The sequence below is a fragment of the Manis javanica genome, chromosome 14 (assembly GCF_040802235.1).
Source record: "Manis javanica isolate MJ-LG chromosome 14, MJ_LKY, whole genome shotgun sequence".
Classification (NCBI taxonomy): domain Eukaryota; kingdom Metazoa; phylum Chordata; class Mammalia; order Pholidota; family Manidae; genus Manis; species Manis javanica.
The window spans coordinates 9,644,379-9,671,759 of NC_133169.1; the positions used below are offsets into that span (position 1 = coordinate 9,644,379).

General features: G+C 52.8%; 3 protein-coding genes across 10 annotated transcripts; 2 read left to right on the forward strand and 1 right to left on the reverse strand.

Annotated features, from left to right (window-relative positions):
• The first annotated feature begins 325 nt into the window (after positions 1-325).
• On the forward strand, positions 326-3,718 carry MRPL24 (mitochondrial ribosomal protein L24). 3 transcript variants are annotated; one of them, XM_037016723.2, is made up of 7 exons: positions 326-542; positions 1,608-1,645; positions 2,272-2,507; positions 2,582-2,677; positions 2,889-2,992; positions 3,259-3,389; positions 3,495-3,718. In XM_037016723.2, exons 3-7 carry the CDS (start codon positions 2,325-2,327, stop codon positions 3,629-3,631), a joined length of 651 nt encoding a protein of 216 aa, XP_036872618.1. In that variant the 5' UTR covers positions 326-542; positions 1,608-1,645; positions 2,272-2,324; the 3' UTR covers positions 3,632-3,718. The 3 variants fall into 3 exon arrangements, with proteins under 3 accessions (XP_036872618.1, XP_017495226.1, XP_017495227.1); XM_017639737.2 differs by lacking the exon at positions 1,608-1,645 and having other exon boundaries at positions 327-542; XM_017639738.3 differs by lacking the exon at positions 1,608-1,645 and having other exon boundaries at positions 327-542; positions 2,308-2,507.
• A 317-nt stretch (positions 3,719-4,035) lies between these two features.
• METTL25B (methyltransferase like 25B) lies at positions 4,036-10,335 on the reverse strand. Of its 3 annotated transcripts, XM_017639731.3 has the most exons (8): positions 9,948-10,335; positions 7,610-7,734; positions 7,259-7,451; positions 6,723-6,785; positions 6,344-6,487; positions 5,404-5,888; positions 4,792-4,976; positions 4,036-4,379 (listed from the first exon to the last, which is right to left on the reverse strand). In XM_017639731.3, the coding sequence occupies exons 1-8, from the start codon at positions 10,056-10,058 to the stop codon at positions 4,258-4,260; spliced, it is 1,428 nt and encodes a 475-aa protein (XP_017495220.3). In that variant the 5' UTR covers positions 10,059-10,335; the 3' UTR covers positions 4,036-4,257. The 3 variants fall into 3 exon arrangements, with proteins under 3 accessions (XP_017495220.3, XP_017495221.3, XP_017495222.3); XM_017639732.3 differs by lacking the exon at positions 6,344-6,487; XM_017639733.3 differs by lacking the exon at positions 5,404-5,888.
• Positions 10,336-10,584: 249 nt separating this feature from the next.
• Positions 10,585-15,909, forward strand: ISG20L2 (interferon stimulated exonuclease gene 20 like 2). 4 transcript variants are annotated; one of them, XR_001849754.3, is made up of 5 exons: positions 10,586-10,723; positions 11,337-12,176; positions 14,110-14,310; positions 14,770-14,912; positions 14,994-15,909. XR_001849754.3 is itself a non-coding variant. In XM_017639735.3 (4 exons), the coding sequence occupies exons 2-4, from the start codon at positions 11,454-11,456 to the stop codon at positions 15,105-15,107; spliced, it is 1,038 nt and encodes a 345-aa protein (XP_017495224.1). In that variant the 5' UTR covers positions 10,585-10,723; positions 11,042-11,453; the 3' UTR covers positions 15,108-15,909. The 4 variants fall into 4 exon arrangements, 3 of the variants coding, with proteins under 3 accessions (XP_017495224.1, XP_017495223.1, XP_017495225.1); XM_017639735.3 differs by lacking the exon at positions 14,770-14,912 and having other exon boundaries at positions 10,585-10,723; positions 11,042-12,176; XM_017639734.3 differs by lacking the exon at positions 14,770-14,912.
• The last annotated feature ends 11,472 nt before the right edge of the window (positions 15,910-27,381 follow it).

Genomic DNA, 27,381 nt, shown 5'->3' on the forward strand with positions numbered 1-27,381 from the left:
AGAGTATTGGCTCTAGGCTTTTCTAGAAAGTTTAACCCTCTACTTTGAATAAGAGGCCACAATCAACTAGAAAATGGAGCTATCGTCTCCAGAGACTACAATTCCCAGAGGCCTCCACGCAGGGCACGTGCAGGAATGCGCCGGCGCGGCAGCCTATTTTGCATTGCCTTCAACTTTCGACGTGCCTCACGATATTCTCACGCTCCCTTATTTCCTACTCGCAAATTTCCGGTTTATAGCTTGCTGCGTAGCAGGGACTACAACTCCCAGCATACAGAGAGGCTAGATTCTAATCGAGCCTGCAACTAGACTACACTTCCCAGAAAGCCGAAGGACGGCGATCGGCAGGGCTCAGGCCCTTGTGCCGAGATAACAGGTCGAGACTCCGCAGCACGGCGGGAAGAGTAGGTGAGACGGCCGGAGGTGTTGGCCGCTCTGGGCTCGTCTGGGAGGCAGGCGCGGGAAGGGCCTTCCTTCCTTATCCCCGACTGTGGCTCGGTCGTCTCTCCCGAGGTTTCTCCGCACCGGGAGCTTTGCAGCGGGTAGGTGTTGAAAATTGCTGGGCACTGACATCGCCCGCCCCTGGGATGGAGTTGGTGGGAAGCCTTTAGAGCCGAGGCCTGAGGGGGCAGACGCCCTTCACCTTCACCACCTTGCACGGAGCCTACAGAGCACGCCATGAAAGTCCCACTGAGAACAGCCTTAGCAGGGTGTGGAGGGAAAGAGGGAAAAGATTTAGGGGATTGGCTTCTGGGATCTCCTCCCGAAGCTGCAGACCTTGAGTGACTGAGGATAAGGGACTTCTTGCAGCAATCATGCAGGAGTCTTGGGTCTTAAGATGGGATGTGCACCTGTCAAGCTCTGAAAACTAGAGCAAAGTCACTTCAGCTTTAAGGGCCTTGGTTTCTGTAAAAAGAACCTTATGCTGCTTGGACCTGTCAACCTCTCTCACGGGGCAGTGTGAAAATTAAATGCCAGTAATCGTGAAGTTCCTAGTTTTAGATTTTGTCACATTGCGGTGTTCCCTAAGTTTTCGTTGAATCTGAATGGGTACACTGAGGCCCTTTTACAGTCAGCTAGCATTAATTGAAAATAACATTAGACCTTTTCTTTTTCATTTTGAGAAATATAAAGGAGAAAAACGACCCAGTATCTAGCTGTTCAGATAAACGCACTGATACATCTATTAATGCACATGGCTAGGAAATACAAACATCATGGAAAGCAAAAGCCCCCAAACAGTTCCTCTCCCCCCAAAAAAAGTACTTCAGTTGTTCTGTTGCCTTCCCACAAATATTTATGCCTGTGCCAGAATGTGGTTTTAAATTTATCCAAAAGAAATACTTTTCACATTATTTTGTACCTTGCTTTGTTAAAATACTAAAAATAATTTGGGTGACACGACCCTTAGTTTCATGGATGATGTAACTAAAACTCATAAGTTAAAAACTGCTAGGGTCACGGAAGATGATGGTGCAGTAGGAACGAGAACCCGGGTCCCAGAGCTCTTTATGCTATTGTAGTGCACTTTATTTGTATTTTGAAGTTAAGCTCCATTCTTAGCTATGAAACAAGATTAACGGTACTTCCTTCTATCACTTCTTTAGGCTTCAATGATACAGGAAGGCACTTAGCATGGCATCTGGTAGGTGGCAAGTGCTCATAAGCTGAAGCAGCTATTATTTTGCCCTCAGCTCTCACCATCCCACTAATTTAGTCCATCATCCAAAATTGGGAGGCTTGAAGTACATATTTAGTTGGGAAATTTGGGACCCAGTATCCTAAAGTCTGGCTCTGGGTCCTTTTCCTTTAGAAAAGAAGCTGCCTTAGGAGTGGTTATTTCCTGAGTACAGGAATCGAAAGTGGTGTAGGGACATTTGGATCCGTTTTTACCTCTACTGTTTTACCCTGTAACTGCCTGTTGCCCTTATGCCAGGTTTTTTACGTTACTTATTTTCTTCCTCTTGCTATTTATGCTTTTAAGAACTATCTGTTGAGTGCCTACTGTGTGCCAAGCCCTACTGAGATCTGCTGCATTTAGGGGTGAGCTAGATAACATGGTCCCTGGCCTCGATGAACTTTTTGGATTTTGCAGTCAAATATATGTGTTTGAATGCCGATTCTCCCACATAGATTTATAATCATAGGCAAGTCACTTAACCTCTCTGTGTAGGGTGAGGATAATATTTTTTTGTGAGGATTCAATGAGATGAATCAGTGCTTTAAGGAAATTTCCTTCGTTTCTTGCCCCCGTTTCTGTTTACCCAACAGGTAACTAGGAAGGTTTCTTGCTCTTTCACTGGCTAGGTGATTTCTCTCCAGCCATGCGGCTCTCTGCCCTGATGGCCTTGGCATCCAAGGTCCCTCTGCCCCCCAACTACCGCTATGGGATGAGCCGCCCAGGCTCCCTGTCAGACAAGAGGAAGAATCCTCCAGGGACTAGGCGGCGCCGGGTGGCCGTGGAACCCATCTCTGACGAAGATTGGCACCTGTTCTGTGGAGACAGGGTGAGTGCCTCAGACGGTGTAGGGTGGGGGGCTCCTGGCAAGGATCCCCCCCTGACGCTCATGTCTTCCCCCAGGTGGAGATCCTAGAAGGCAAGGACGCCGGGAAACAAGGCAAAGTGGTTCAAGTTATCCGGCAGCGAAACTGGGTGGTCCTGGAGGGACTGAATACAGTAAGTCAGGAGGGGATGGAGATGCCCAGGAGGCCTGTCCCACCTGTCCCTCTGCATTAGAGCAGCACAGGGAGGCAGGAGGCTGGCGGGGCACAGGATGAGACAATTGAACCTTCTACTTTTCAACTTGGGCTGAGTGAATGCTCTGAGTCGAGGTAGGCAAGTGCCCCTCACATCCCTTGGTCTCTGATATCCCCCCTCTTTTGGACAGCATTACCGCTACATTGGCAAGACCAAGGATTACCGGGGAACCATGATCCCTAGCGAAGCACCCTTGCTCCACAACCAGGTCAAACTTGTGGATCCTGTGGACAGGCAAGCATGTGGGGCTCTGGTCAGAGGGCTTCCCAGTCTCTCAGTCCATATAGGTGTTGACATTTATCCAAAGGGAATGGTGGGTTGCATGCTCTACAAGTTGGGAGGGGCCATCTCGTGGACATGCCCCCCTGGAGGTAACCCCAATACAGAGGTAGCAGAGAAACAAGATGGCAACCTTAATGTTTTTAGCCATTGACTTTTGGGGTTGGAGGGTAGCAGGGAGACTTGGCTCCCAGGCCAGGCTCACCTCTTCTGTCCACTAGGAAACCCACTGAGGTAGAGTGGAGATTTACTGAAGCAGGAGAGCGGGTACGAGTCTCCACAAGATCAGGAAGAATTATCCCCAAGCCTGATTTTCCCAGAACTGATGGCATCGTCCCTGAAACATGGATTGGTGAGGCTGGGTGAGGGGCAAGAAGACGGGGGTGTGGGTGGCAGGAGTGGGAGTAAGGGGTGTTAGGCAGCCCACCCACCCATCTTCTTTCCTCTGGCTCAATAGATGGCCCTAAGGACACATCAGTGGAAGATGCTCTAGAAAGAACCTATGTGCCCCGTCTAAAGACACTGGAAGAGGAGGTGATGGAGGCAATGGGCATCCAGGAGACTAGGAGACACAAGAAGGTCTATTGGTACTGACCTGGGGAGAGCAGCTTCTCCCCTCCTCGCCTTAGCCTTCAGGCCAGGCCGTCTCTCTTCAGGCACCAATAAAGAGCCATGAATACCCCTCTGTGCAGCTGCTGTCTTCTGGCAGACCAGCATCCATGAACCCAGTGCACAGTCAGGCACTGTCCTGATGTTTTGGCAGAACCTGGATGGCAGTTAGCCAGCCTTACGGCAGCCCTCCCAAAGGGCAGGGCCTGCAGATTCTGGGACGAAGACCAAAGGAAGAGAGAGGTTCCTTCCATGGAGACCTCTGAGGAACAGAAGATGCCGCCTGTTTTGGATGACAGTGGGGCTTGGGGGTTGTAGCACCTCTGTAGGAGCTCAGGAGGGAGGGTGCACGTCTGTCCCCTCTACACTTAATAGAAATGGCAGGGGAATAGAGATTTCCACTGTTTAGTAAATTAAAAATAAAATTTTACATAATATTACATAACACATAGAAGGGGAGAAAGCATACGAAGCTAAAGGGTTGTGGGGAACCAGGATTCCAGGACACAGGATGCTGGTTTTCTGAGCAAGATGTGTGGACCCTGCCACCCGGTGTGTGGCACCTGGGCAGCTTCAGATGGAGTCCGAGGTGGGCCCTTCCTCAGGCTGTGTCAGCTGTCTTCAGTCTCTAGCACAGACAGGGCCTCACCCAGGGGCCTCTTGGTGGCCACAAGAACCAGGTTTCTGGGAGAGAGTTCAGGGCTGAAGATGGGCAGGAGCTCAGCATGGAAGCCTGGGAGAAAGACAGGGTGACTCAGAAGGGGAGAGGCAGACTCAGCCACCGCCTGGCTAGCCTGTAGGCAGAGCCCCTTTTCCCCATCGAGGAGACCCAGTTCTCTACCGGGAGTGTGGGTGCCCAAGGCAGGGACTTGGGAGGAGGCAGCGCTCTGCACATTCTACGTTCTCAATGCCTGGGATGCTTGCTTAGAATGCACCTCAGGGATGCACCACCAGAGACTGATTCAGTGAGTCTGTATTACTAAGTCCCCGTCCCCACCCCCACCTGACTGGTGACTCAAGCAGGTGACCCCAGGGTCACCTCGGTGAAGAATCTAGCCCCAGAAGATGTGGCAGTAGGACCTAAAGGAGGAGTCCCTGAGCTCCTGCCCCAATGGCCCCGGGGCCCTGCTGCAGGCCACCCTCACCCTGCTCTTGAAGGTAAAGCAGCCGGTCCAGTAGAATCAGGGTCTCCACCAGCGGGGCCAGCAGCAGAGCCAGGGTGAAGAAGGCTACCACACGGTTCTCCTGGGCCTGGTGGGCCCAAAGGGCAGCCAGATTCAGTGGCAACTGGGGGTCCAGCCCCACCCGCTGCAGCCCCCGCTGCACGTATCTGTGGGGTCGGCCACGGAGAGAACTCAGCTTGGTTTGGGGAACCGCCACCTCCCATTCAGGCTGTCTGTTCCTAACTGGGTGCTACCATGGCTTGATTTGCTACCTTAATATGCATTTTTAAATATTTCTCTGGCTGTGAGCTATCTGTCCAATAACAAACCGACCCAAAGATTCATTTCCAGCCAGATCTGTACAATTATTTGGCCATTTGTTTGGCCTTTAAAATGCTTGATAGTTTCCTGATAAGAAAGGGACAAAACTCCCTTTTAAAGACATTTTGAGAAGCTGTCTCAGTCAGAAAACTCAAAATCAGCCCCCTGCGCACAATTTAGATTTTCTTTGGAACGAGCTACAAGGGAGGTGGGAGGGGACTCTGATCTGCAGTTCCTGCCGCACCCCACACCCCCCACCTCCCCCAGCCTCACTCTTCGATCTTGAGCTCGTGGACCCGGGGGATGCCCTGCACACCAGGGCGGCGCAGCTCCGGTTGGGCACGCCGGATGACTGTCTCCAGTGCTGCCCGGTAGCAGTGGGTCCGGAGGCCGGGGCCTGCTTTCTGCAGCCGCTCAGCGTATTCCTCCAGGGCGTGGCAGGCGCCCTCCCGCAGCCTGTAGGGCAGTTCACAGCCAGGCAGCCCAGCCACCCACTGACTCAGCGGGTAACCGCCAGGGTCACTCAGCTTCATGTAGCAGCAACCCACGGAGGCCAGGGCCGTCACCTCCGGGCAGCAGCTGAAGTGCCTGAGCAAGGCGACACTCAGGTCCCCACAGGCGTGGAGGCCTGTGAGCAGCAGGCGGGCACCGCTCGGAGGCGAGTTCTCCAGGGGAAGCAGAAGCTCCTCACACAGAGCCGTGGGGTCTACCCACCTAACCACATGGTGCGGGGAGTGTCGAGGGCCAGTCGGGACCGCCTGGGAGGCAGGAGAGCGCAAAGGCAGAAGGGAAGTCTGTTTGCTGCCCCCATGCCACCAAAGGCTACAAGAGGGGATCTGTCTGTCCTGTGTTCCTTCCCAGGGAGGGAGGTGGAAGAAAAGATGGACCACAGGAGAGAGCTGGACCCTCGGTCAGGATGGGATACATCCTGCGTTGCCATTAACTACAGATCTCTTTGTCTCTGGGCCCCAGGTTCCTCATTGGTAATGAGTCTAATATTTCACAGGTGAGAAGGACCTACTGGTGCAGAAAGCCCTTTGTAGCTAGAAAGTGCCTTTAGGATGTGGGGAGGCTTTGGCAAAGGGGGGACCTCAGGAAAGGGGTGGCAGAAATAGGGACCACACCATCTAAAGCTGAAGAATTTAGAAAAGGGAGGTCAGCCTTGGTGCCCAACTGCAGCCAAGCAGACCTTGCTCCCCCAGTCCTGGCCTACCTGTGGGTTCCTCCTCTCCTCTTTCTCCAGAGCCTGCAAGAGTTCCTGGTCCAGGCACTGGGCTCTTTCCACTAGTCTCTGGTCCCCTTCAATGCTCTTCACCATCAGCCCCAGCCCCAGGGACATGAATCGGGAGAGATGGCCCTGGAGTCATGAGGGTGGGGGTACACAGCCCTGTTCAGTGCCCTCTCCATTGTTATCTTTATCAGTGGCTTAGCCACCTGGGTCCCAGGCCCCAAGAAGGCTTAAATTCTGCCCTGCCTACTTCCACCAATCCTCCTCAGCCCTTGCCTCCCTGGGCCTGTGGCCTGATAACCTGCCTTCCAGCTGGTCTATCCCTACACCTCAAAAACCCCAGAACATTAAGGGTCTGGCTCACCTGGCCTGAGCCTACGTCCACAACCTGGGTGCAGCCTGTGAGGTCACTCAGCTTCTTCACCAACTAAAAGAGGAGGGAACAAAGGTCTCCTGGCAATTGGCTCCCAGGACAAACCCCCAAGATGAGGGTGGAAGAGCTGAAGGTGGCAGAGGAAAGGGTAGAGGATGCCATGGAAGGGAGACAAGAGATAATGGAAACCAATATGGGGGTGCTGACCCCAGGCTCAGGCTACTCTCCTTGCCCTTCTCAAGTCAATGATTCAGTCTCCCCCACAGAACAAGGAGAGTCCTGCTGTGAAGCCCTGAGCAGATTATGAAGGTGTGAAAACAGGAATAAGACAGATTCAGACAGAGCCACCAGCCCACCCAGCAAAAGGGTGAAAAACCTCCAAAAACCCAGAGAGATGATCTATACCTGGCAAGGAAGGGATCTGCTAGAGCCTCTGGTCCTGCAGGTGATATAAGATGCCCACATCTTTGCAACTCACAAGCAGGAGTCCCCAGGCTCCCAAACACCACCCATGTCCATCATCTCACCTCACCCAGCCTCCGAATCTCATGCTGCTTCTTAGGTCTGACGTGTTTCCGGAACGGAGCTGTCAGTCGGGAGCTCTGGCTGGGGTTCTCCAGGAACTCTGAGGGGGTCTGAGACCCAGGTGTCCGGGTAAAGGCCAGGGCATAGGCTGTGGACTTCAGGGCCAGCAGGGTGAGTGGCCACACTGACCTGTACCTGAGATAGCCCGGCCCAAGCCCTTAGTGAACAGCCCCATTGTATCCTGAACGTTCCAGTTTACAATCCAGGAAGCCCTTGTGAGGCTCTCTGAGCAACAGCTCGCTGCAGGGGTTGGCGCCCTGTGTCCCCAAGCACAAGGCCCCTCTTGCCCGTACCTGACCACTTCCCCTTCCCCAGGCATCCCCAGCAGCAGCGTGGCCAGCTGTGGCGGGTTCAGTCCATCCAGCGCTTCCTGCCACGCACAAGGCAGTGTGCCCCACAGGTCGTCAGTAAAAAATTCCTGCAGGAGAAGGGGAGAAGCAATCAACAGGGCACCCCTCTTCCCATTCTTCCCTGCCCCACTCTCAACACAGGCCACCAGGTGCTGTCATCAGGTACCTCTTACTCACCCCATCACCTCTTCTCTGAAGCCTGCTCCAGCCTCCCCTCCCTCAGAGCCCAGGCTGCATTCTGGAAACACCTCTCCTTAGTTTCCCCACTTATTTATGTGTCTGTTTCCCGCACTCAACTGACCTTAAGGGCAGTCTTCACATCTGCATCCCAACACCACAGTGACTGACATGCAATGTTAGTGTATGACCACTTAGTAATCGACCATTATACATGCTAGATGTTACATGTGCCAGAATGTATTTTTATTTATTCATTTAACACAGTCTAGAGCTTTGTTTATGCACCAAGCACTATTCTAGTCTCAATGGCTACAAGAATGAACCAGACAGACAAGATTCTTGCTCTTGAAGAGTTTACATTAAAAAAGTAATTTCAGATAATATCAAATGCCACAGAGATAAAACACTAATGAAACAGTAAGAGAGTTTGAGAGAGTACTACTTTTAGATAGAATAATAAAGGGAGACTTGTCTGAGGAGTTGACTCTTGAGCTGAGACTTGAATGATGAACAGGAATGCAAAAAAAAAAAAACAGGCCATGTAAAAAACTCTCTAGTAGAGGTAGCCAGAGACAGCAGGAGAAAATGGATGAAATCGGTGAAGAGGTTAAAAAGATAAAAACTTCCAATTATACAATAAGCAAGCCATGGAGATGTAAAGTACAGCATGGTGACTATAGTTAATAATACTGTATTGTATATTTGAAACTTGCTGAGAATGGATCTTAAAAGTTCTCATCACAAGGAAAAAAAATGTAACTATGTATAGTGACAGATGTTAACTAGACTTACTGTGGTGATCCTCTCACAATACACCTTCAACAAATATGTTACATGTCAATTATATCTCCATTTTTAAAAATTCAGGTAATAGCAAACACTTATTTCAGCATGCCAGGCACTGCCTGAAACATTTTACATATATTAATGCATTTAATCCTCAACAACCCTATTTAAGTAGGTGCCATTTTCATTCCCCACTTTACAAATAAGGAAACTTGCACAGCAATCAAGTAATTTTTGACTTGCCCAAGTCAAAAAGGTAGTAAGAGCTTGGATTTGAAACCAATTTGACTCTAGATTCCTTGCTCTCAACTACTCTACTATTGCCTTTCTGTGAAGGAAAAAATTCCAGCCAGCTGAGTAAAAGCAGAGACCCAGATGCCTGCATATTTGTAGAATGAAAATCGGCCAGTGTAGGTGTAGTATAGGGAACGTGGAAGAGAATGAAACGTGATGGGGCTCAAGAGGCAGCAGGGGGCCAGATCCTGTAGGGCTTTATAGGCAATGGTAAGGGGTTATGATTTTGTGGAAGCACTTAAGAGGAAGTGTCATGATAAGATTTACATTTTAAAGAGATCGATCTGGCTGCTTTGTTAAGAACTGGTTAGAGAGGGGCAGAAATAAACACAGAGATCAGTTAGAATGTAGCCCAGGAGAGAGATGATGGCTTGGCCCAGGGTGATAGCAATGGAGATGGAGACAAATCAGTGAATCTGGAGGTAGAGGTTGAACTGGATCCAGATCAATGAAGGAAGGAGTTAAATGAAAGATGGCTTCAGGGTTTGGGCGCTGAATAATTCAGTGGATGCTGGTGCCATTTATACATCATATCATTTATTCTCCACAATGATCCTTCAGACAGGGACCCACTTTACAGCCAAGAAACTGGGACTAGGAGGAAATTTTTTTAAATATCTAAGGTAGGGGAGGCAGAATTCTAGTTGAAGTCTGTCTGATGCCAAAGTTGGTATTATCCATTAGAGTATAAAACTGGGTATTTAGTTAAAGCTTGGGTGAATGAACTTGTGTGTTCTTAAAACACCTTGCATGTTAAGAGGTCAGTGTAGCCACAATGACTCAATATGCGTTTTATTGCTTCGGAATGAGGTCAGAAAAACTACCTAGATATTAGACATAATACTTGTATCATCTGAAAAAAGGGGGAGATGCCCCCAGTTTTAACATTCTTGTAGAACAGAAGACTGAAATACTTAAAAGAAAAGCTATCAGAAGCTACCTCTCCAGAATTTCTCCCTATCGTGGACACCTTGCCAATCACACACCCGGGAGCACCCCGCCCACAGCCCCGTGGCCTCACGATGATGTAAGCGTCCAGGATGGAACGGTAGAGCGCCAGGACACGGGTGAGGTTCACGGCTAGCTGCTTCCTCTCCCCGTGAGAGAGGCCCCGGGCGCAGACGCCCGGCATCCCACTGGGGTCCAGCCAGTGGCGTCGCGAGAACACGGTGAGTCGGGAACCAGGGTCAGTATCACGCGGTGCCAGGACCCCTGTAGGGCTCAGCTCCGCAGGAGCTCCGAATCCGGTCCCCGAGGCTGCCTTCCCGGGATCCCAGGCAGGAGCTGAAGACCCGAGGCGCCTTCTGGACGTCACAGGTCACGACATCCCACAGCGCGAAAGCGTCAGCGTCTCAGACTAGTGGGGCGGGGCGCCGGCGAGCTGACGCCACAGAGGCGTACTCCGGTGCCCGGCTCACGACAGGGTCGGGCCAAGTTCCAGCCCCGCCCTCTGCCCTCTTCTTCCGGAAGTGAGGCCCGGGGGTCCGGGGGCCCGGCTTGCTGCGGCTGCCTCTGGTCACGGCCTCGCCACACCTTCGAGTTGTACCTCCACCGGGCCAGAGGGGCCGGGGAGCGCATCCCTCCGCCGCCGCTGCCGCCACCGCCGCCGCCCCCGCCGCGGCTCACACACTCGGAATCCCTGGCATCTCTCCCGGCAGCTGGGGCCGCGCGGGCGCGCGCACGTCCACCACGGGCGCGCTCCAACCCACGCGCCTGCCGTCCCGGGCCTCGTAGGCGCGCACCAGTTTCCGTCTCGGGCTCTGGGCGCTTCCGGTCGTAGCGGGGCTCTTGTAGGAGGTAGGTTCGTAAGCGAGGTGGGGGCCGGCTCCTGTGCGGGACCACCGACGTGTGCTTGCCGGGGTGGGCTGCTCCAAGCCTCGGTTTCCCCTTGCTGAACTGTGTTAAGGGCCCTTTATTCGGAGACTTCGGTGAGATGAACATGGGGATTTCCCCTATCAGGACGAGGGGCTGGGATTTATGTATCTACTCATGGGACTTGCGCTGGCGGTGTCTGGGTAATTCAGAGGGCATCCGTGCCATTCCCGTCACTGCTTTCGAGCATTAGACTTTGCCTCCCTGGACAGATGATAGAACTAACCTATTCTGGCTTTCCAGGCTCATCAGTTCGAGCTGGTTGGCCCGCCAACCCCTCAGTTTACAAGTGAGACTTCTGGAGAGGGGAAATGACCTTCCTAAGACTGTACAGCTGGTGAATTGTGGGGCTTCACTAGAATCCGGGCTTCCTGGCTCAGACAATGTTCCTTCGATCATTTCACGTCACAGACTCATTCCTCCTCCATCTGGGAGGTGTCCCTGATGTTTTTCCTCTCTTAAGACCTAAGGAGATGGGTCTGGTCTTATTGTTTCCTAGGCCTATGGGCTCCTTTATCAGGATTGCTTTCTTCCTCAGGGTATACAACAAACCTCCAGATGTTGGTCCGTGGGATTCAGCAGAGGATGAGTCCTCTATCCTCCTTTCATAGGTGAGCCATTTTTTCCAACTGCTCTTTCACCATCCACTGTCCTCATGTCTACTTTACTTCTCAATCTGGATTTTGATCAACCTCCCCCCAAAAAGGCATTTGAGGGGAATGCCAAGCACCAAAAATTCGTCAAGAAGCGGCGGCTGTTGGAACGTAGAGGCTTTCTGAATAAGAAGAACCAACCCCCTAGTAAAGGGCCTAAGTTACATTCAGAACCTCCAAAGAAAGGGGAAACTCCTAAAGCCGATGGCACTTGGAAGGTCCCTCCCTTTCCAAAAAAAAAGAAGACAACTGCCTTGAGCAGTGGGTCAGATCAGTCCCTGGACAAGAAAGCTGCAGTGCCTTGGCTGACCCCTGCCCCTTCACAGAAGGCTGGTTCTGTTGTGGCTAAGATAGATTTGCTGGGAGAGTTCCAGAGTGCCCTTCCAAAGATTAAGAGACACCCACCTCGCCCCAAGAAGAAGGGCTCCCAGAAGAAGGGCCCTCAGAAGAATGCCCCACAGAACTCCACCCAAGCTCATTCAGAGAATAAATTTTCCGGAGCATCCTGGAAGATGGTGGCAATTGACTGTGAGATGGTGGGCACAGGACCCAAGGGGCATGTCAGTTCCTTGGCTCGATGTAGCATTGTCAGCTACCACGGAGATGTACTCTATGATGAGTACATCCGTCCCCCCTGCCACATTGTGGACTATCGGACCAGGTGGAGTGGTATCCGGAAGCAGCACATGGTGAATGCTACCCCCTTCAAGATTGCTCAGAGCCAGGTGAGACGCAGGGGGTCTGTTGGCATGTTGGTAGCAAGGTGGGTCAGGGGGAGAGGTCCAAATCAACTTTCAGCAGAGGGTATCATCCTGAGAAGGCACTAAAGGATTTTGTGGAGAGAGGGAAGGACGGAGTAGAATATCAGATGATGTTCCTATTGGGGTAAGGAGTGGTGAAAGTCTGGAAAGTTACTATAAGTTGGCAATTACCATACTTAATTAGCTAAGACCCATTTTAGGTCCCAGGTGGAATCCTCACCTGAGGAACTGGGAATCTGCATGGAGAAATAATAGCCAGTGAGGGACAGAGAAGCAGGCATGAGTGTCAGGGGGAATGGGCTCAATTTGGGAATGCCTTGTCGAATTGGAGCCTAGGACTGAGAGGGGAAAGGTAAAGAGGGCCTCCCAAGCAAGAAGTAGCCTGTGGAAAGTGCTGCTTGTAGGAGGACAGAAGGTGGGAAGGAGCAGGGGCCTGTTTGTGTAACTGGGACAGGCAGCCCGCAGGGAAGGGGTATAAGACACAGGGCTGCTATGTAGGGGTTCTCATCTCTGTCCGTGAGCAAACTATTCACTATAGCCCTGTGCTGAATGAATACTGGGAGCACAAGTGGATACCGAGGAGGCTGAGTGAGCCTGCAGAGGCAGAGAGGGGAACCAGCTGGTCTCTGGAGGCCTCCAGAGGGCGCCCTTGGTCCACTTCTTTGTAATGTCAGCCCTGCATTCTTTGTCTAATAATTTCTTATATGCTGAACACTCAGTGGGGATTCCTCAGGTAAAACAGCTGGATTTTAGAAAGACCTTGAAAGGAAAAGTGGAAGACCGTCCTGCCCACGAGGGGTAGAGCTGAGCAAAGGCTTGGGTGAAACAGAAGCTGGGGTGGGTCTGAGAGCGAATCAGCATTAACAAGGGTATGTGTTGAAATTAGTGCAAAGTAAAGGTGTTGTGGTCAGTAAACTGCAGGCGAAATCAGGAACAAGTAGTACCTAGATGACTGGACTACATCTGTTTTTCACTATAAACACTTCCCCAGTGCCCAAGCTGAGGTACATCCAGACGAGTCTGGCCTCTCCCAAGGGGTCCCCTGGGAGGCCAAGTGTGCTTCCAGGCCATTACTCTTGTTCACAACCGGTTTGGAGCCCGGTTTGGAGAATGGCCTTCAGGGCGCACAGCAGGTTCTTCGTTTGCCCTCACTGGTGGTCTGTCCTCATGCTTGAAGATCCTGAAATGGTCAGAAGTTACCTGGTTCCAAGACTCATGAATAAGGTTCCTGGCCAGCTGGTAAATACCCTGTTACGAGCAGGAGGAGCTCTAAAGCAGCGGGATGGACTTCCTGCACAAGCATGGGTCACTGAATCACTTTCCTCCTCGGCCTCAGTCGCTAAGTGATTCTTAATCTTTCGTGGCTTATAGACCCTTTGAGAGACTGATGAAAGCCACAGGCACTGCCCCATCCCGCCCAAAAAGCACCCCATATACATACTATTTATATGTAACTCAGGGTTTCCATTACATCCCGGGAGCCCATCTTTGACCCCTTGCAACCTTGTATCTAAGGCCAGCATAATGATAATGGCTAACGGAGTTCAAGCAGCCAGCTGGAACTGAACTAGGTACATGAGTATCTCAAGCAGCAGTGTGATTTGGGACCAGAGGCAAATTAATCTGTCCTTGGGATGAAAACTAATGAGAAGATATGGAGCCACTGATATTATAAATCCAAACACAGTTATAGCACCAAACAACTTGTACCTCAGAGAGAGGAGAGATGGATTTCAGGTGAAAGAAAACTTAATGGGAGAGGGCATTTCAAAGGTGGGGCAGGTGGACAGTTGGTGAAAAGAATTAGAGGGACCAGCGGCCATGTTGGGCTCTCAGGCTGCGGGGGCTTCACCCCAGAGCCCTCCTCTTCACCGCCTCCTCTTCTGCACTATTTCAGATCTTGAAGATACTCACAGGGAAGATAGTGGTGGGGCATGCCATCCACAACGACTTCAAAGCCCTTCAGTACTTCCACCCTAAGTCCCTCACCCGTGACACCTCCCATATCCCCCTCCTCAACCGGAAGGCCAACTGCCCGGAGAATGCCACCATGTCCCTGAAGCGTCTGACCAAGGAGCTGCTGAGCCGCGACATCCAGGTACTGTCTCCCCTAGTACTGCCTTCCCCCGGCCTGGACACCGTGGAGGCCCTCCTTGCTGCCTTGCTCGAGATTCCAACCCCAGAATTCCTCTGGTTGTAGAGATCCATTCAGGCTTCTGTGTTGGGAAGAGCTTTGGGCACAGGGGCCCACCAGTGTCTCCATCTGTGCTTAGGGATGACAATTCCTGTTCCCTACCTCCCAGGTATTCCAGGGGGTACTTGGAAAAGGGAAAAAGCCTTAAAGCCTAACTAAGAAAAGAAGAAAGCAGGTAGTGATGGTGATCTAAAAGATCACATGGGTGCAAAGGACCTCATGTATTTCACATGCCTGGCACTCGAAGGGTAGCCTTCCTGGCAGGAGGGTGTGGGCACATGTCATATATGGAACAGTTAAGGAACTGGGGGAGGTGGGAGACTCAGGGGCCTGTCTGTGACCTGGATTGTTCTGTCTTTACAGAATGTAGGACAATCTGGGACATACATGTGGCCACAGAAAGGATTTAAGCAGACAGCATGGGAGTTGAACCCTGAACTCCTGAAGTAGGGTCACCCCCAGAGTTCTACCTTTGCAGCCTGCTAATCCTGCAGAAGCAACACCATGTAAGGGGGGCTGAGGGGAGCCATTTGGGAAGGGAAGAAACAGTCTCTTGTAGCTTCATCTCTTTTTCCTCCCTTGTTCAGGTTGGGCAAAGTGGACATTCCTCTGTGGAAGATGCTCAGGCCACCATGGAGCTGTACAAGTTGGTTGAAGTCGAGTGGGAACAGCACCTGGCTCAGAATCCCCCGGAAGACTAGCAGCAGTGGGGACGCTGATGTGGGGACAGAGGCAGCACTGCCCCAAGGAGAGGCAGCAGACCAGAGGACGCTCTACCAGCTGCACACCTTGGGAAGCTTGTTGGTGGGGAGAGAGGGCTCCCCCCCAGACTTAATATCCATTGAAATTACCCCTCAGGTGTTGTGTTCTGTGTCTGGTTACGTGTCCTGTGAAAGGAGGAAGCCTCCATGTCACAACCTGGCCCTGTTCTGTTTACCTCTTAGATGGTGCTAAACCACAGGTCCCAAGGTGCTCTGCTCCAATCGATCCTTTTCACCAAAAAGGGCGGGGCATCCTGGGAATTGTCATTTCCCAAACTGCCTTACCACTAGGGTGGCCGTTTGTCGCATTTTATGCCTTTGTTCTCAAGTAGTTGACAGCACCCTCTTTCATGCTCAGAAGTATCCTGGTTGGCTGATAAGTTGTGTGATCATGTTACACATCCCTGACTGTGCCTTTAGCCCGGAGTCTGCGTCTAGTCTGCGTCAGGACATCACCTGTTCTCCCCACATTGACTTCCCGAGGAGCTGCCCCTGGCGAGGCTTAGTTCTCCTGAGGGTTACACAGCAGTAGAGGTGAAGCGAGGACGATTTGGAAACTGACTTTTCTCATCTAGGAAAGCAGTTTCTTTCCTAAAGTAATGGAGGATTTATTTAATTAAAATCCCACTGGGTAGGTTGAAAAAAATACAATGTTTTAATGAGTTTTAGTCTTTGCTAAACCAAGTCTCTCAAAACTCGAAAGTATTCCCTTGATAAATTTTTTATAATGGACAAACAACAATTGTGTGATGTTTTCTTTCTAACCTCACATTTAATAGCTTTGTCACAGGTCTTGTGAGGCCTGCTTCTTTAAGGGGGTTCAGGGTCTCTGGATGCTACTAGATGGGCCCTTTGCTAGAGTCACCAAGAAGCACTCACCAAGCCATGTGCTCTGCTCTGGTGCCTTGTCCTTGTCCCTACAGCACTTCAGTGCACACCCCTAAGGTGGTACCCCAAACGGTGCTAACGCCTTCACACAGAGGCTGTGACCAGGAGAGTGACTCAGAGTGGGCATGCGGGACAGAGGGTGTGGAGGGGGAAGGGTGCTTGGTGACGCCAGCCTGGTCGCTCCTGCCAGCTGTTCCTCGGTGGTACACACCCTCATCTTGGGCAGGTGAGTCACAGGCCCGACCTTGTACCTGGGATCACTGTCCACACTCAGTGTTGAGAGAATGCAGCCTCCTCGTATACACCAGGATTTGTTCCCTCTTGAGTGGCTGGTTCGGCTCTGGGGGGCCAGAGTCACAGTCAGGGCTGCCAGTAAAAGGGAACTCCCTGCAGCCAACCGGCCCCGACACATGGTCTTGCTGCCGTGTCCTGCACTGCAGGATCTGTTTGCACACAAGCAGCTGTTAAGCTCTGAGCAAGTTGGTTCCTGTTGAGCCCAACATAGGTAATGTCCACAGCACTGCAAAGAGGTGCTGGGTACCCTTAACACACCTCTAAAGGAATGATCTAGGAAGGCCACACCAAAAACTGGGAATACACATGACTACACAAGCCTCAGTTACATTGTGATCAATAAACCAGATACTGAAAACCGATTTGAGTAGCTTTTAGGGCACTTGGCTGAGACAAACCTGGTTTTGTGTCTATCTTGGTAAAGTAGCAGCTGGCTTTTATGCTCCACCTCACTCCCCACTTGCATGTCCTGAAAGGCACCTGGTCTTGGTCCAACATTGCAAAGAACTCAGTGGTACTATTGCTCACCAGAAAGAACCTGGGGGACCAGAGGACCCTGCAGCCATTTTCTTAACTGTTTTCTCTCATACCCTTCAGGCCAGGGCCCAGCTTGCTCTGAGAGGATGCCTGGGGGTCCCCTGTACTTCAGTCCCCTCCTCTGCTCTATCCCCAGGGTCCTGGCTTCATCACGGAGGGCAGACAAGCCCATTGCAGATGACCACCTGAATCCCAGGCAGCAAGCCGTTGTGTGTTATATCTAAGATACTTCAGAATGGAGCATGTGCAGAACAAAATACAAGCTCTTCAAAGAATACTCATTCTTTTCATAGCACAATGTGCCAAAGGTACTCTGCATACGCTAAAACTTCATTTAACAAAGTGGTTCTCAAAAGGGGAAAGGAGTATATTTTGAAATTTCAGACAACGGTGGCTGCCTCTCCACTCTTAACAACCACTGATCTACGGAAGGCTCCAAGGAGGAACTGTTTGATTCCTAGTTTAACATGATCACAGCTGATAGGAAAGATCAATAGTACTGTAATTAGGAACCTGCCCCAAGGCACATTAGTCCAAGTCCACGATTAGAGAGACAAATACCCATGTACGTAGTTAGCCAAGTACATCTATGAACATCCTGCATCTAACAGTCTGTGTATTGTTCACAAAGCACTTTTCGGCTGCTGGTAGCACAGCAAGTTATGTTGTATTGATACTACGTTTCAAGTTCTATTTTGCCACTTACTAAATTTGTGACAAGTTAATATGTGTCTTGGAGCTTCAGTGGTTCTAGCATTAGATTCTTTTCTAACTTTGATGCTTAACTGGTGGTTGCTGTCATTAATAAGAAAAATGGCAACCATTTAGTGCCTGCTCCCCTGTGGGCCACTTAGCTAAGTCCTTTAGGTGCATTGCCCCATTCTCTGTAAGGTAGGTGTGGTGTGCTAATTTAAAGGTTGATAAAACTGAGGCTGACAAAAGGTATGATCTTCCCCAGGCCAACAGCTGGAGGTTGGTGGTGGCTGGCACTCAGACCTGCCCAGTCTGCCTGTCTGGCCTCTTCTTTTAACCACTACCCCACTCTGCTGTTAACACATCCAAGTGGCGTCTGGTAAGGCTGAATCCTTTCACTGAGATATTTATCAAGCACCCTCCATGTGCCAGGCATTTTGGTCGGTACTGGGGAAATGGCATTGTCGTTGCTCCTGTCGCTTACAGCAAACAAAAGAAGAGAAACCAGTGAACTAATTTCAGTGTGCTGTGGCAAGTGCTGTCAGAGCCACTGAAGGATTAAAACGGGAGTGATGTGATTAGATTTGTGTTTTAGGAAGATGATGGAAGCTGGACTGGGGAAGGGCCAGGAGATGAGTTCTTCGGTTTGAATTGTTCAGATGAGCAATGATGGAGGCCTGAATCCATCACATGGGAAGACGCATCTGAGCATAGCTGAGGGGGGAGAATTAACAAGACTTAAGAGATCAGAGCTAGAGGAATAAAGGTTGTCTTGATATTTCTGAATTACAGTGAAAGGCAGCAGTGGCCACCAAGTTCTGCCACTTGAGCAGATTTTTCAGGAAGATGGCTTGGGTATTGATGGGATTGAGATACCCAAATGAAGATACACAGCCAGCAACTCGGCAGAGTAAAGGAGATCTGGGGCTGGAAACTGAGGTTTAGGGACAACAGTGGACCAGTGGGATGGAATTGGGATGAGACCTTTATATATAAAGGTATAAAAAGAAGAGCAGAAGGTCGAGATCCAAGCCTCTGGAAATACCCATACTTAACAAGATGCTGAAGGATGAGAGGCCTAAGAAAGGGCTATTGGACAGATAAGAGGACAACCCTGGAGACTTTCCAGTGGGGAGGAGACAGTACAAAACACCATGGAGAGGGCTGGTAAGATGAAAGCAAAGAAAAGGATCTGTTTTTTTGTAGCTATTTCGTGCCCTCCTTCTGAACAGTGTCTGTGGTGGTGGTGGGGAGGGTGGCAGAAGCTCAACTGAGGTGGGTTGGAGAATAAACTGGAGGTGAGGAAGGAGAAGTGGGTGTGGACTGCTTTTTCTCAACTCTGAAGAGGAGATGAGGGTCACTATAGAAGTGAGAGATCCAAAGATGCGATGAAGCCAGTAGGTAAGGTGGCTGAGGAAGTGGCAGGTGAATGCTACAACGGATCCTGAAAGAGTAGGGGGATGGGATGAGCCTTGGCCAGCAGTAGGGACACATTCTTCTGGGACTGAAAGGAAAGAGTGGGGCAGGTGAATGTGTTCCTGGCTGGCAGTGGGATGAAGTGATTAGCACCTAGTGGCCTTGATTGCTCATTAAATTGCAGGCAAAGAGGTCTACTGAGTATGAAGGGGAAACGTGGAAAGAGCAAAGACAGTTTGGAGCAGACACTGAGAAGGTGGGAGAGAGAGCTAAGACCAGGCAGGGCCTCTGAGCGGTGGAGGAGCTCCTGATTGAGGTCAGAACCTGAATTTGCAGGGCCTCTGCAAGCTGCTTGTCATGCTTTTTCTAGCATCATTTGGCAGACCAAATACAGAAGTGGAGCGTTTAAATGGTTGGGGCCAAGTGGGCTGCAGTAGGAGGATAGGGTGTGATCTGGGAGGTGAATGTCTGAACCAAGACAGACCAAGTTGTTGGAATCCATGGAGTCAAGATCCTGAGAGCTACCTGTTGCGTAAGCATTGGAGGCCTCCAGGCGGCTGGCTGCAGGATTAGAAATGGGAAAATTGGAAGCATGAGCTAGTTCCTCAGTGACCTGAAGTAGGCAGACACAGTAAAAAGGAGTAGAAGAGGCAATAAGCAGATGGTGAGAGCCGTAAAGAGTTGGATTTCTAAGAAAGTGGCTGCGGCATGTTTGAGAAGAATGAAGAGTTCTCAGCTCCCCCCGCCAGCGGTCACGGCCTCACAATGCTCTGTCACCCTAGTCGACAGACCTGATTTTTGTCAGAGTATCTCTTTCCTGTACCCATCAAGGGCTGTTGAATAAGTGATTAAATCAAGAGCAAGCGTACTAGTGAAAGACACAATCAAACATTTCTTTCAGCCTTAGCGGTTGTTGATTTTGGCTGAAGTCATTCACTTAGTTTTCATTCATTTGTTCAAGAAACATTTATTGAGCACCAAGCCCATGCAAGACACATTGTGGGCCAGCAAAGTCTACTTCCCTCATAGAGGGGAGTGATAAGTGACATGAAGAAAAGGAAGGGAATAAGACAGGTATATGTGTACAAAAGATTTTAGACTGGCTGTTTGAGCTCCCAGAGGACAAGACATTTGAGCAGAGACCTGAGAGAAGTGAGGAAGCAGTTATGTGAATATCTCAGGGAGGAACATTCCAGAGAAAGTGATAGGTGCAAAGGCCCTGTGGCAGAAGTGTGCTTGGTGTACTCAGGAACAGCAAGACGTCCAGCAGACCGTGACAAGGTGGGGTCAGTGAGAGAGGGAGATATAAGCAGATTAACATAGAGACTTGCAGGCCACTGTAAAGACTTGGGCTTAGATCCGCATGGAATGGGGAGCCATTACAGGGTTTGGAACAGAGTAGTGTGAACTGACTCACAGTTTGAAGGACTCCCCCTGCTGCTGTGAGGGGGAGAGAATGGGAACCGAGAACCAGTGTGAGGCTGTTGCTGTAACCTAGGCAGGAGTGACAGGAGTGCTGGCAGTGGAGGTGGCAAGAGGCCTAATTTGGGACAGATTATCCACACAGATGGTCTTTGGTGTGGTTGATCCTGAACAAATGTTTCATCCAGGCTCCTGTACACCCTGGCCCAGCAGAGTGCTCAGGGAATGCGTGCACCCTCAGAGGTCGGGGCCCCAAGTGGAGTCAGGGGTGGGGATTTGTTGCCGGCTCCGGGCAGACAGTCGGGGTCCCAGGATCTCTTACCAGCGGGGCCTAAATGGGTAGGTGATGTCTAGTGGCACTGCTGAGGGGAGGGGTCATGGTGGCTGGGCCCCTCACTGCTGCCCCTTTGTTCTACTCTCCTCTGTTCCCCCATTGCTTAGTTCTGCTGACTTGCTGGTTTCGTTTCTTTCTTTATGTGTGGCTTTTAACTTTATTTAGGGACACCATCAGCTCTATGCTTTCTTTGAAAGGGTATTTAGAAGGCATAGGATTTTGAGAGCAGTGGGGTTGGGGGTGAGGTAGAGAGAGAAGGTATTTTTAAGAATTTGGCATGGAAAGACAAACACATCTTAATCCTCTTCCAGACTCACCCAAATGCCATTTTGAAGTGTTTAAGAGCAAAGCTTTGGCCTCAGACAGGCCCAGGACAGGACATGGAAAGCACTGTCATAGTGGTGAGCTCAGAGTCATGCCTTTCCCCGCCCAGGCCTGGGCACTAGGGTTGGGCCGTGAGGCTGTGACCCTTACCAGTCTGTCGCGGTGCAGAGCAGCTCCAGGGACCTAAGTTGTCTGGCATGCTTAGGCCAGAGGCAGCTTCCCCAAGGACAGGCTCTTCACTCTCTTCTGCCCTGTAGAATCCTGCTCGGTTGCTTCTTTGGAAACTTTCCGCGAGAGGGATCTAAACCATAACCAAAGGAGGAAGAAGGCAGACTGCCCCTCCCCTGGGGCCTGGGGGTGCAGACGGAGCCCACACCCAGGATCAACAGGGAGGAAGAAGCAGATACCTCAGCCTAGCAGCTTGAGACCTGAGGCTGCGGCCGGGTCTCTGGCCTGAGCTGGCAGAGGGTAGATGTGCTGAGCATTCCTGAAGGCATGGGCAGAGGTAGGGCAGGAGCAGAGGGGCCCAGTATGGGAAAAGGCAGAGCGTTCTGGTGGCTTCCTCCTGGGCTAGAACGCCCCGCTCTCCACTGCCCCAGGCACAGCCTCCACTCCAAGGCAGGGACCGCCTCCTCCCCGCTTTGGAATCAATTCCCTGGGGCTCCTGGGAGCCTAGCACCAGGGCATCGGGGAGCTTATAAGAGGAGACTTGGCCCGCAGAGACCACAACACCCACAAGCAGCAAGAAGGGCCCGCTCCGTGAGTCCTGGACTCAAGAGGGTTCCTTCACTAGGCCAGCTACTGTGAGCTCGTGGGAAAACGAACCAAAACCCCAGATCATCTGGAAACCTGGAAACCTGCGGCTGATGGTCCTGGGATTTAGGAGGTGTGAGACCTCGGCAAGGAGGTTGACAACGGGGAACTCCAGGAGCTGCTGGCTTCTCTGATCCCCCAGGGAGATCCCTGTGGATCCCCAAGTGCCACAGCTCCCCCCTGGATGTCTTCTGCAGGTTGGTGGAGGAGACACAGGCGGGGCGTCCTCAGCGCAGCTAACTGAAATCCACAGGCACTAGCCCGGTGCCTCCTGGAATCCGGGCAGGCTGGGGGGCCCTGGTGGGTGGGATGGGGTAGAGGGCACTGGGCAGGGGGAGGCGGGGAGACTGTTCAGTCTTTCTTTGACAGCTAACATTTTCCAGAGCTGGCGCCTGCAGGGGAAAGGAAATCAGAGCTTCCCACCTCACACATCTTTTTCCCATTTTGTTCATGCTGCCCAGGGAAAGCCATTAGGGCTAGGTCAGTCTGGGGCCTCCCCCCACCCGCCCTTCTCTCCAGCCCTGCTATAAGGAGGGGTGGGGGTGGGGGAGTCACTGGAAGGACAAGGCCCTAGCCTTCTAGGGGGCCAGACTCTGAACTCTTGCATCCCTCTTAATTCCCTCCTGCTCTAGATGGGAGAGTGGGGGAGGGACCGGGAATCTGGGCTCCTGGAGCCCTCCCTCACTCTGCTGAAATCCCCCTGCTCTTCTGATTCTGTTTCCAGAGAGTCTGACCTACTGGCCCTAAAGAAAGCTGAGCCTTGACCTGGTCTGCAGCAGGAAGGGCCCTGGGGTTGGAGAAGCTGGTCTGTATTACCCCGCTCTTGGGGCTCCAGCCTCCTCCCTGGAGCCACTAGTACAGCTGGTTTCCATAGGCCCCTAGGAACCAGGCTGGGGGTCTGCTGTCTGCAGACAGTGCTGCATTTCGTGGCTCGAGAGAGGAGGACGGGGGTGCTCCCGAAGCTGGCTGACCTTCCTGTGGGAACCCACCAGCCCCTCTTATCCTGCTTCCCCAGGGCCGGTGGGTCCAGTACCATCTTTCTGTCCCCATCCAGAACCTCGAAGCCCAGACTGGGCCCCTCGTAGTCTCTTCTCTGGGAACTTGCCTTTCTCCCCTCCCGCCTGCCCCTTTCCTTTTCCATCCCAGAGGCTGGTTATCTGGCCCAGTGCCCACCTTCTGCAGTTCAGGCCAGTGAAGGAACATAGCACCCACCCAGTCTGCAGCCCTGATTTCTCTCTTCTTCCAGAAACTCCAGATCATCTCAATGGGGAGAGGGATTCCCGATACGCCTGGCTTTTCTTCCATTTCCCATCCTCAGAGAGCAGGAAAAGAGGCATCTGGGAGATGGCGTGGGCTCCCCAGAACCAATATGGGGCTACACTATAGGATGTTCATCTTTTCCAGGTCTGGCCACTGTCCCCAGGTACCATGCAAACCAAGGTGTTCAGCCTGCCAGCCCTGTCATGGCTACAGTCTTCTCCCTCCTGCCCTGGGCTGCCAGGGGTTAAGAGGCCAGTGCAGGGCAGGGGGTGGGAGTGGCAGAGGGTTCTGGCCCTAGACATTAGACCATAAAAGCCAAGAGGAGTTTAACTGCAGGTCACAACCAGCGGTGCTGCTCTGGGGGGATTCCTTCAGGAGGGGGTAAAGGGGGCCACAGCTGGCCAGGGTCAGGCCCAGGTCTGCCCAGCTTCAGATGTTGGCAGCCACCACCAGCAGTCCCTGTACATTCTTCTAGAAGCAGGAGGCTCCAGAGGAAGGGGAGTCAGATTTTGGTGCCTTTCAGTGCTGTAGGAGAGAAAAACTGAGCAGCGGCCTGAGTGGGGAAGAGAGGACTCAGCACACCAGTCTGGCAAGAAGCACCAGCCCACGTAGTGGAGCCAGAGTGGAGGGACAGAGAAGCCTAGACCCTAAGGTCAAAGAACAAGAGCTGAGCGGCGGCTGCCTGCCTGTGCGGGGTCTCCAGGCTCTCCAATGGCTCCCAATACCTCACTCAGGTCCACCCCCCTGAAAAGGCAAGCAGAGCCAGGGGACAGAGATTCAGTCCAGACACGTCCTCAGCCAGTGCATCCCCACCTCTTCCCTGAACCCTCCCTGGGCTCAGCGCGCCTGGCCCAGCCCCGAGGAGAGCATTGGCAGCTGGGGCTGGGAACCAGGTAGCAGAGCCAAAAACAACAGAGGTGCCGCCTGGCTGCCTGGGCGCTGCCCAGGTCCCCTCCTGGCCTAGCTGTGATCTCTCCTAGCACAGTCTGCCCTTCCTCCCACCTGGTTCTGACCCTCCTGCCTGTCTGCCCACTGCCTGGCACTGGCTCTGGAGGTCACAGTCCCTTTCTCCAACTGGAGTGCCGTGCCCCTTTCTCCAGGTCAGTCAGGATTCTGGGCCCACACCGCCCCTAATTCTTGGGGTTTCTCCCCTGCGCGCAGATGCTTCTGGGAAATGCATTGTCTCCTTTCCACATCTCTGACCCTAACTCCCAGCTTGCACTTCAGCTTGCTGGAAGCTCTTTTTTGGCCTAACCGCCATCCATCCTGCTGCAATGGCAGTTCAACGGTGGGGCTGGGATGGGGTGGGAGGCGGGAGTCAGAGCCAGGCCTTACCAGATTTAAAAAGGGCAGGGAGACAGACAAGAATGGAACATTCTCCTCTGTACCGAGCATCAGACCAGACTAGGAGGCAGGATGCTTGAGTTCACAGACTGCTGAGTGGGATACTGAGGGCCCGGGAGCTTGGAGACACACTGTCCTGCCCTAAACACTCCTAACCCCTTTCTTCCACCCTCAGGCCTCCCCACCATCCACAGAAGTCCTACCTTCTCTCTGCCCCTGTACTAGCGGCAGAGACCCAGTGTCCAGCCCCACCTGGGTTTAATTTCTCCAAGACTTCCAGCCAACAAATTCTCTGACCCAGCAGATGCAATAACACAGCTCAGGGTGAGGCTGTAAGGCTAGTGCTGAATTTGGCCAGAGAATCTGCTTGGTCCCAGCTGGGGGTGAGTGTGAAGGTTCCATGACACTCCTATGCTTCCCACCCCCAGAGGCTGGGCTGGGGTGGTCCTTTCTCCCCAATCCAGCCTCAAGGGCTGGAGAGGGGTGGGGGCCTCTCCTCTTCCCCAGTCCCCAAACCCCTCAGTGGCACCCACATCTACATCCACTCCCACTCCCTCTCCAACCTCCCAGAAGCTTCCCCACCTCCAATCTTTCTGCTGCAAAACGAACCATTTCTTCTCAGCCACACTGCATTGAGAACAAAGCCCCAGAAGATTCCTTTCCTAACCCTCTCAAGCGGGTTTCCTCCCCACCCCACCCCCATCTGGCCCTTGCTCCCCCAGCTTTTCTCACCAACTTTGCAACCTCCCCTGCTAGAGTCTCCAAATTTCTGGGGGAGCCCCCAAAGGGGGTATGACCAAGGCTTCTAGAAAGGGGAACCAGGTTACCCCTGGCAGATCTGCAGTAGATTTGGTCATAATTAAAAGGCCAGCGACACTAGGAAATTCTTTCTCCTTATTGATCCCGGAGGGAAATTAAAGCCAGTTGTTTGTGACTGAGTGACTGATGCTAGCTAAGCTCCTCCCCACTGCCTGGTTCCAGGGCCCCAGCCCCTGCCTTTTGCCCCTGTCATCCCCTCTGTTCGCCCCCTTCCCAGGGCCCCCAGCCCTCTCATCCACCTCCGTGTCCTCCAGTCCCCTCCCCTGCATGTTCCCTAAGCACCCTCCTCTCACCTGCACGCTCCCATGGGGAAACTGGGCTGCTGGAGCTGAGACCTCCAGCCGAGCTGCTCAGCACCCGCTCCAGACCCTCTACCCACCCCCCTCAGCCAGGGTTGGGGTGCAGGGCGTGGAGCTCAGGCCCATAACTGCCAAACCACAAAGTCACATCTGGAAAAAATTCCCCTCCCAGCCTGACTTTCCTTTGTCTTACTTCTGTCTCTTTGGAAATTCTGGCTGCCTGGCCAGTGGGGGAGTGAGGAAGTGGAGGGACAGCAGTGGGCCCAGCCCCTCCTGCCCCCACCCCAGGGAGTCCCCCTTCCAGCCTCCCCAGTATCTTCGGCCAGACCACATCCCTCCTCCATGCTCCTGTAGGTCTAGGCTCCTGGTGACCATCTTTTGGGTGGTTTTAATACCCTCAGTCACCAGGCTTGGGGGGCAGAGGGCCTAACAGGCCGTCCTCTTTTGCCTGCTAAGCAGGAGATGGATTCTTCTGGCTGGGGGCTCAAGAGGCTGACGTGCAGTGTCCATGGCCATGGTGACCTGGGTGGACGGGGTGGGGGCGGTGAGCAGGGAAGGGGAGCAGCAGGAGTCTGGCTCCCACCAGGGGCCCTCCCCCCAGCCTCCCCTCATCCCTTTGGCTAGGAGCCTCACCTCACTGTCAGCATCTAATCCCCTCCCTCTACCTACAGCACTGCGGGGCCCCCGGTGGGGGAGGAGCACAGGCAGAGCCAGCAACTGGTGGGGCCCTGAGCACCCCCCAGGGACCACCCCTTCCCCCCCCCCACCGCCTCGGCTTTTGTCTGTGCTTCCTTAGAGAGCACCTCCACTTGCCACCCTCTTGTTCTTGCTTCCAGAAGCCCAGGCCACCCCACCCCCAGATAAGCTTCCCACACAAAACCTGGGTCCCCTAAAGCCAGGCTGAAGCATCCAGAGCCCTTCTTCAAATCTGACGGTTTATTGGTTCCCGCCCCACAGGACCCCATCAACTCTTTTGTTGATGGTCTTTTCTACGGTCTATCCTCCATCCTTCCTGCTGCAGTCACCCTAGCTGCTTTTTTTCCCACTACACCTCCTTTATTCAGAGATTCCCATCTTAGCATAGAGATTAGAACCCCAGTACATTCCCCAGTCCTTCTTCTTTGGCTGATTCCTCCAGACTCCTCCCCAGCTAAGGCCCCCGACACCCTAGACCATTCCAGGGCTCGGAGGCAAAGGATTAGAATCTGAGAGCCTGTCCTCTGCTCCACCCCTAGCCACGTTGGCAGGGAGAGGCCAGGGCTGGGACCAGATGTGGGGGTTTCCTCCCCGCCTCCGAAGGAGCTGGGAGGGTGGCAGGGGTGGGGGTGCAGTACGAGCAGTGGGGCCACGTGCGCGGATTCTCCGAGGGCAGCTGGGCTGCAGTATCCCTCAGCGAGAAACAGGCCCGGCCCGCTCCGCCGGCTCCGGGCACCGCATCCGACCTCCGGTCCTCTGCCGTTTGTTGCCTAGGGCCTTCGGGCCTGTCCCCGAGGCTCCCGCTTGACCTCCGTTTCTGTGCCTGCCTCTCGGTCCTCTACACTGTGGTCTCGCCCACTCCCACTTGAGTCTCCGCGGGGAGCCGTGCCCTGCCCCCCTCCTTTGATCTTCCACTTCAAAGCCGCTTGCAGAGGGGCGGTTCTCCTTCCGGCCGTTTTACAGCTCAGAATGGTGACACCTGAGACCCTGCTCCGCCCCTTCCCCAGGCACCCAGCTTCCCTCCAGCCTAGGTGGCAGCGCGGCTCGCCGGGGCTCCGCGCTTCTGTCCCCGCCT

Bases quoted from the DNA above. Each gene is read 5' to 3' on its own strand.
- MRPL24 (XM_037016723.2), top strand. From the start codon at position 2,325: ATGCGGCTCTCTGCCCTGATGGCCTTGGCATCCAAGGTCCCTCTGCCC. The intron at 2,678-2,888 runs GTAAGTCAGGAG...TCTTTTGGACAG, and splicing joins TCCTGGAGGGACTGAATACA to CATTACCGCTACATTGGCAA. The intron at 3,390-3,494 runs GTGAGGCTGGGT...CTGGCTCAATAG, and splicing joins CGTCCCTGAAACATGGATTG to ATGGCCCTAAGGACACATCA.
- METTL25B (XM_017639731.3), bottom strand. From the start codon at position 10,058: ATGCCGGGCGTCTGCGCCCGGGGCCTCTCTCACGGGGAGAGGAAGCAG. The intron at 7,452-7,609 runs GTACGGGCAAGA...GGGCTATCTCAG, and splicing joins GGGGAAGGGGAAGTGGTCAG to GTACAGGTCAGTGTGGCCAC. The intron at 4,380-4,791 runs GTGAGGGTGGCC...TCTTTCTCCCAG, and splicing joins GCTTTACCTTCAAGAGCAGG to GCTTCCATGCTGAGCTCCTG.
- ISG20L2 (XM_017639735.3), top strand. From the start codon at position 11,454: ATGTCTACTTTACTTCTCAATCTGGATTTTGATCAACCTCCCCCCAAA. The intron at 12,177-14,109 runs GTGAGACGCAGG...GCACTATTTCAG, and splicing joins TCAAGATTGCTCAGAGCCAG to ATCTTGAAGATACTCACAGG. The intron at 14,311-14,993 runs GTACTGTCTCCC...TCCCTTGTTCAG, and splicing joins TGCTGAGCCGCGACATCCAG to GTTGGGCAAAGTGGACATTC.